Source organism: Notolepis coatsorum (genome assembly GCF_963971535.1).
Source record: "Notolepis coatsorum genome assembly, chromosome: 2".
Lineage (NCBI taxonomy): Eukaryota > Metazoa > Chordata > Actinopteri > Aulopiformes > Paralepididae > Notolepis > Notolepis coatsorum.
Window position 1 is genome coordinate 23,282,669 of NC_140166.1, and position 8,588 is coordinate 23,291,256.

Genomic DNA, 8,588 nt, shown 5'->3' on the forward strand with positions numbered 1-8,588 from the left:
ATTAGGTGAGTCCAGTACAAACAAAACGGGATATCTTCGGTGTTCACCAAACACACAAAAAACTGATAATCCAAAAAAGACTGTTCCAAAAACTCACCAGAGGGCAACGCGTAAAGCGGGCAGATAACGAGGCGCAGCTCCGAACGGGGAACCAGGTTCTCCACAGCGGTTCTCCACAAAAGGTCCTGGAGAGCAAAAAACAGGAACAGCGACGGGGAAGGCAGGTATATGCAGGTGTATTTCAGAACGACCCAACATCGATAGTAAGGAGGTCTGTGTATATAAAGCCTTCAGGGGCGCTAACAGCTGTGACAGCTGCGGGATGAGATTGATACTTGCTCCAAAAGCGTGTGGCGGGGAAAGCACCAATCAACACGGCACCTTAAAGGAACGGAGCGTGTGGCGGGGAGCGGACCAAACCTCACACACCTTGTCTTATGGTAAAGTTACACCACGTCTTATGGTAAAGTTACACCACGTCTTATGGTAAAGTTACACCACGTCTTATGGTAAAGTTACACCACGTCTTATGGTAAAGTTACACCACGTCTTATGGTAAAGTTACACCATGTCTTATGGTAAAGTTACACCACGTCGCAACGACACCAGCTATGGTTCTCCTCCTCCCATAGACAAACACAGACTTCTTCTTAAAGGAGAACACCACACAAGGATTAAAGGAGAACACCACACAAGGGTTAAAGGAGAACACCACACAAGGGTTAAAGGAGAACACCACACAAGGGTTAAAGGAGAACACCACACAAGGGTTAAAGGAGAACACCACACAAGGGTTAAAGGAGAACACGACACAAGGGTTAAAGGAGAACACCACACAAGAGTTAAAGGAGAACACCACACAAGGGTTAAAGGAGAACACCACACAAGGGTTAAGTAAGTAAGTAAGTAAGTAAGTATTTATAAAGCACCTTTCATACATGTCATGTAGCTCAAAGTGCTGTACACAAACATAGGCATATATAACGATAAAAGCAATAAAGTCACAGTGATCAGTTAAGATCAATGTTTAAAAATAATAATAATAATAATAATAACGTAAAAATTTAAACAGTCATTTGCTGACCAGTTTGGGAGAACAGGTCCGCACAAACATGTCCGTTCAGTAGCAACCGGAAGTAGGAAATGCACTAAACCAATGCAGTGGTGCATGTGTGGTGTTAAAGGAGAACACCACACAAGGGTTAAAGGAGTGTGTTGAGGTGAACTCAGTACACAGTTTAACTTATTGGGTTTCTGTTTACTTAAAGGAGCTATAGATAAAATGTAGTCTAAGTGCAGAATAAAATAATTGCCCCCCCCCCCCCCCCCCTAAATAATTACTGATTAATTAATCAAATGAATCAAACTATCAGTGTCAGGTCCAAAATGTATGTGGTTGTTCCCCCACGTGGAATGTGCTGCACTCATTTATCCACGCATTGGATAAATTAAAACGCCGGTGCTTTTAGTGTGTGACATCTAGTGGCTGAAGGTCATCTATAGCACCTTTAACGTTTACCATACTTTTATAAGCAAGTATGTTGGTCCACATTTGGAATGTCTGTCATCATTTCCAGGTAACGGCTCTTGGAAGCGGGGCGATAAGTACGACAACGAGGCGCGGCAGGCCTACGCGTCCCTCAACACCGTCACGCTGCTCCGCTCGCTCAAGCCGGAGTTCGAGACCTTCTCCAGGGAAGTGAGGAAGTCCATCCAGGAGGCCAACATCCACGACTGCAACGACTGTGGAAGTGTACGTAAGTTTGGGATCAAAGACTGTGGAAGTGTGCCTAAGTTTGGGATCAAAAACTGTGGAAGTGTGCCTAAGTTTGGGATCAAAGACTGTGGAAGTGTGCCTAAGTTTGGGATCAAAGACTGTGGAAGTGTGCCTAAGTTTGGGATCAAAGACTGGAAGTGTGCCTAAGTTTGGGATCAAAGACTGTGGAAGTGTGCCTAAGTTTGGGACTCACCCTATGAGCTATGAGCCTTGACTTTTAGCCTTCAACTTATTTTTGACTTTTAGCCTTCAACTTATTTTCATACCAGCACTCGTATTCCTATGCTTTTTTGTTCTTAGTTCTATTTTATAAAAGAAAAAGTATGTACGCTACTATTGCTACCATGCACAGTATAGTATGTATGTATATGTGTTTCATTACATGTATATATAGATACATACCATTTATTCGCTTGTTCTATTCTCCATCCATATATCATTCATAGCAACACTATAATATCACCGAAATCCTGTATTCTGTTGGGGGATCCCCTCTGAACAGCCCATCTGAGGTTTCTCTCCTCCACGTCGCCTGTGGTGCTTTTTTCACCCCTATTGCTAGGTTTTAGTGAGTAAGTCGTTCCTTATCTTCATTGGGGAAAATCTATGGGTGTTGCATATGTGGACTTTATGGTGGTTTTTGTTCTGGATCTATTTAATGTTTCTTCTCGACTTGTAAAGCCCATGGGGGTGAATTCCATGTGATTTCGACCTGACATAACTACCTCCTTCATAATGTCATCTTTCCACTATAGTAAGACCTGACAAAACTACCTCCTTCATAATGTCATCTTTCCACTATAGTAAGACCTGACATAACTACCTCCTTCATAATGTCATCTTTCCACTATAGTAAGACCTGACATAACTACCTCCTTCATATTGTCATCTTTCCACTATAGTAAGACCTGACATAACTACCTCCTTCATATTGTCATCTTTCCACTATAGTAAGACCTGACATAACTACCTCCTTCATAATGTCATCTTTCCACTATAGTAAGACCTGACATAACTACCTCCTTCATAATGTCATCTTTCCACTATAGTAAGACCTGACATAACTACCTCCTTCATAATGTCATCTTTCCACTATAGTAAGACCCATCAAAACTACCTCCTTCATATTGTCATCTTTCCCGGTCTGGTCTGGATGGCCTCCTTTAAGTGAGCGGTGGATGTATTGCTATTGGCTTTGTCCGAAACCACACACTTCAACTCACATTGAATAGCGGTCAAGTCTTTGAAGAGCCAAACAGCGGCAGCCATCATGTCGCTGATGAGTGGACCGTGCAAGGTTAATAGGGCCCCAGCGGGGACGCTGACAGGCGTAGCTGACCAGCTCAATGTCGGACTAAAGGAGAGGTCTCAAGTGATACAAAGGAGCCCAGCGGTGACAAGAGCAGTAGACCAGCCCGATTGTTGTCCATACAAGTAGTGACAGCTCCAAAAGCAAAGGCCATTTTCCTTGTAGATATACCATCAGTACACGTATAAGTACACAGAGGCGTATCAGTAAGCCTGGTAGATGTTGTGCAACACATGAATGTCTAGTAGAAGGAATATGACCTCATGACACATTTAACCAGTTAAATACACCGAAACCCCCATATGCTGACCCAATGGTGGTTTGTGGGTGAGAGTCTAGAATGTAAGGAAGATGACACAAAACAGTTCAGTTCAGTCTCAAACAAACTTGTTTTGCGTTGGATCTACTGGTACATATAAATGTCCATTTAGTGTCAAAATGTCCAGGACACCTTCAGCTTGTCAGAGATGGTCCAATATTTACCTTGATTTCTATGATAGGGAGAAATGATAGCCAATATCTCTACCTCTGTCGTCAGAGTGAATGGAACCTGTACGCCGGGCCAACAGCGTGCCTTGTGTCGCCCGCAGGACCGCTTGTGAGTGGGTTAGCCATTGAAAAGTCTCTGACGTCGTGTCCGTCAGGGCGACTAAGACGTAGTGTCCGTCAGGGTGACTAAGACGTAGTGTCCGTCAGGGTGACTAAGACGTCGTGTCCGTCAGGGTGACTAAGACGTCGTGTCCGTCAGGGTGACTAAGACGTCGTGTCCGTCAGGGTGACTAAGACGTCGTGTCCGTCAGGGTGACTAAGACGTCGTGTCCGTCAGGGTGACTAAGACGTAGTGTCCGTCAGGGTGACTAAGACGTCGTGTCCGTCAGGGTCCACTAAGACGTAGTGTCCGTCAGGGTGACTAAGACGTCGTGTCCGTCAGGGTGACTAAGACGTCGTGTCCGTCAGGGTGACTAAGACGTCGTGTCCGTCAGGGTGACTAAGACGTAGTGTCCGTCAGGGTGACTAAGACGTAGTGTCCGTCAGGGTGACTAAGACGTCGTGTCCGTCAGGGTGACTAAGACGTAGTGTCCGTCAGGGTGACTAAGACGTCGTGTCCGTCAGGGTGACTAAGACGTCGTGTCCGTCAGGGTGACTAAGACGTCGTGTCCGTCAGGGTGACTAAGACGTCGTGTCCGTCAGGGTGACTAAGACGTAGTGTCCGTCAGGGTGACTAAGACGTAGTGTCCGTCAGGGTCCACTAAGACGTAGTGTCCGTCAGGGTCCACTAAGTGTGTGTCGATGACGTGTGTGTCGATGCCTACTGAATCATTAACGATCTCGAAGGGGAGAACAGTGACGGTATTCGTTAAGGAAGGTGATATTTTTTTTTCTGGGTTTTGACTGACGGCACGGAATGTTCCCATGGGCAAGAGGGTCCAGTTCTTTTCCACCGCGCACAGCCGCTGCCAGGGAATTCTGGGACGGCTAATTCCCAGTTCGCTCGTCACATATGTAAATGTGGAAGGGCCCAAACACGGCCGCCCCCCGAACGTCACAGAAGGCCTCATTGTCGGACGTGGCGGCTGCGCTTGTGTCCCACAGGCACATTATTCAGCTGAACCCCGGGTCCGATGGAGCCTTGAGTCTGGCTGACGGGACGCTTTAGCTCCGGTGAGTCTTTCCCCCGTCTTGTGACACACTCAGAGTCAGTAGATGGAGGTTCAGTCAAAGTTAATTAATTAGCTCACGGTATGGTTATTAAACAGTCCATTGTAGAGCACTGGACATGTATGTACTAGCAACACTGTGCACTAACACTGTCTGTAGACTAACATGCATCACTGACACTAACACTGTCTGTAGACTAACATGCATCAGTGACACTGTCTGTAGACTAACATGCATCAGTGACACTGTCTGTAGACTAACATGCATCACTGACACTGTCTGTAGACTAACATGCATCACTGACACTGTCTGTAGACTAACATGCTGACATGCATCACTGATACTAACACTGTCTGTAGACTAACATGCATCACTGACACTAACACTGTCTGTAGACTAACATGCTGACATGCATCACTGACACTAACACTGTCTGTAGACTAACATGCATCACTGACACTAACACTGTCTGTAGACTAACATGCTGACATGCATCACTGATACTAACACTGTCTGTAGACTAACATGCTGACATGCATCACTGACACTAACACTGTCTGTAGACTAACATGCATCACTGACACTGTCTGTAGACTAACATGCATCACTGACACTAACACTGTCTGTAGACTAACATGCATCACTGATACTAACACTGTCTGTAGACTAACATGCTGACATGCATCACTGACACTAACACTGTCTGTAGACTAACATGCATCACTGACACTAACACTGTCTGTAGACTAACATGCATCACTGACACTGTCTGTAGACTAACATGCATCACTGACACTGTCTGTAGACTAACATGCATCACTGACACTGTCTGTAGACTAACATGCATCACTGACACTAACACTGTCTGTAGACTAACATGCATCACTGACACTGTCTGTAGACTAACATGCATCACTGACACTGTCTGTAGACTAACATGCATCACTGACACTGTCTGTAGACTAACATGCTGACATGCATCACTGATACTAACACTGTCTGTAGACTAACATGCTGACATGCATCACTGACACTAACACTGTCTGTAGACTAACATGCATCACTGACACTAACACTGTCTGTAGACTAACATGCATCACTGATACTAACACTGTCTGTAGACTAACATGCTGACATGCATCACTGACACTAACACTGTCTGTAGACTAACATGCTGACATGCATCACTGACACTAACACTGTCTGTAGACTAACATGCTGACATGCATCACTGATACTAACACTGTCTGTAGACTAACATGCTGACATGCATCACTGACACTAACACTGTCTGTAGACTAACATGCATCACTGACACTAACACTGTCTGTAGACTAACATGCATCACTGACACTGTCTGTAGACTAACATGCATCACTGACACTGTCTGTAGACTAACATGCTGACATGCATCACTGACAGGGCTGCATTGAGCTCCTTCTATCAATGCAAACCGCTGTTCACTTTTTACAAAACTCTGAGTTTTAGTCAAGACAAACGGCCACAGACAACAACAACAACAACAACAACAACAACAACAACAACAACAGAAGATAACCTACGTCCTGGAGAGCGAAGGGTGCCTGGGACAGGGTGTATCTGCAGGAAGGCTTCGCCTTGTACCAGACGGGGCTTGCAGAAACAGAGAGATGGAGATAAGGCCTCTGACCTGGGGCCACTAATGGTCTCGCTCCCACGTACAGCCAACCCCCCCCCCACCCCCCAGCTCCTGCATCACACGTTGCTGGAATTACTGCCAATTAACTTGTTTCCACTGCAGGGAACTAAATGAAGGCCAAACTATTTCGAAACGCAGAGCCTCTCGTTCTCCAGGATGTCTCATTTGAGCAAATTGTTACATCCCAAAATATTTATATGCAATCCCAACCAGTAGGTGGGTGTGTTGGATTACAACACTGTTATTACAGTAGAGCCAGCGCCTCTGCACGGTGCCTATGAAGAGGCGGGATCCAGTCTCCCTCTCATCACAATGTGAGACATTTTCCAGATCCATAAACTTTGGCCATATTTGACCGTGAGTTTTAGCCGTCAAGTCGTTGCTCCCACCCAGTGTTTGCCCTGGAAGACGTCACTGACTGAATGAGAAGAGATGGGATTCCTTCACCAGCTTTGTTGTCACTGCTGACTGATGACAGAAGGAATGGATAAAACAACCTTGATGTTCAGATGCGTTCATTGTTCAATTATGTTGTGAATGAATCTCGGGGTCAAGGGCTCTGACCTTTACTCGACACAAAGCTGACAACTGTGGAAGCAGATCCCTCTCAGACAGTCGCTCAGGACGTAAGAGCGGTCGTCTGGTAATCAGAAGGTCTCCGGTTCGATTCAGGCTCCTCTCAGCAGCGCGTCAAAGCAAGACACTTGCACGGTTGCCTCCGCTGTCGGTGTGTGAATGTGTGAGGGAATAGGTGACTGTGAGGCATAAGTTGTTCAATAAATGCAGTCCATTTACCCGATGCATGGCATCACCGGTGATGATCCGATTTACGATGAATTGAAAGCGGGGGACCCTGATGTAAACAAGACGAAAGTCTTTCTCTGGTCTGCATCCCCTTAACAATTGTATTGAGCTGTACTGTACCTGTACCCATTCTGCAATCTGTTAATAAAGTTTTCAATCAATCAATCAATAAATCCATAGACTCATGCTTAAAGCGTAGATACATTTTGGATCGTACTGTCAAAACAATCTCCAAGCGAGTTGAACGTTTGTCCTTATTGCAGGAGTCAACCGGGGGGGGGAACACAAGGAGCTGTCGGGGTCATGATGCAGTAGGAGCCGTTGCCACGGTAGCAGCCAGGTCGCCCCCCCCCCACAGGCTCCGCCCATCAGACGTGTTGCTATGTGTCATGGAGAGGCGGGTCGAGTCACAGCCTGAGAGAGACGGCCTCCGGCGGGGGCCTCATTAATCTGCACTAATTAGACATATTAACAGGGTGTTTGTCATTCTTGACAGGCCGACTGTGTGCGCGCCGATGCTAATCGTATCTGCGAGCCGTGGATTTTTGCGTAGAAGTACTGAGGGAGAAAATAGCGGCGGTGCATCAAGCCCTCCCGGGGGGGCGATTTGAAGAGGCACGCGTCGGCCTGTGTGTGTGCATGTTGTGCAAGACTGATAAAAGGCTGGTCCGACCGGCTGGGTTTTTCGTTTTTTTTTACGAAAGGTGTATCAATGTCTCGTCGAGCCCGTTCTGTGTGTTTCCTTAACAGTTTGTTTTTCTGCTGCTCACAAACAGAGTCCCGGGGGGCTCACTAAGGACCTAGGCAAGGTTTACACCACTGGCTAGTTGGCTGGATTCCCCCTCTGTGTCCATCAGAAGGAATTCACTACCCTATTGAACCTCCTCCAGTGTACGCCCAGCCCAGTGGCTCCGCCGCTCCGCTTGTCCGTAGGAAGACGTCTCTGGATGCCTTTTGTCTCCACGACGGTGATATTTGTCCGCTCTGCTGGTGGCAGCGGGGGGCGGGGGGGGGTGAGCCACACCGTTCTTTAGATTGTCAGTGGGTTTGAAAGCTTGTCCAGTCGGTGACAGATTGTGCGTGTGTTGGGAGATAGACAGAGACAGAGGGAGCTTAAGGCTGGAAACACCCAGCATTCTACTCCATTCATATCAGATCTCGGAGACAAAAGGACCTCAGTCTCTGCTTCTCTCAGATGAGGCATTTTAATGGGCCAGACACTTGGACACTTGTGGTCAGAGAGATGGCCGAGGCCGCCTGGCGTGTGGGAGATAATCTCTTTTGTTTCACTCGTCTGTTGTGAATTGTCGGCCGTGGTGGACGCGTTCAAAATGTCCCAGGTTTTGTAACGGCGGTGATTT

The 8,588-nt window shown here is 46.7% G+C and overlaps 1 protein-coding gene across 1 annotated transcript in view; it reads left to right on the top strand.

Annotated features, from left to right (window-relative positions):
* npr3 (natriuretic peptide receptor 3) overlaps positions 1-8,588 on the top strand; it is a 71,264-nt gene that overhangs the window by 26,668 nt on the left and 36,008 nt on the right. The window contains 1 exon segment of the mRNA XM_084308757.1: positions 1,578-1,753. Within this exon segment, the coding sequence (XP_084164883.1) occupies positions 1,578-1,753 (176 nt within the window).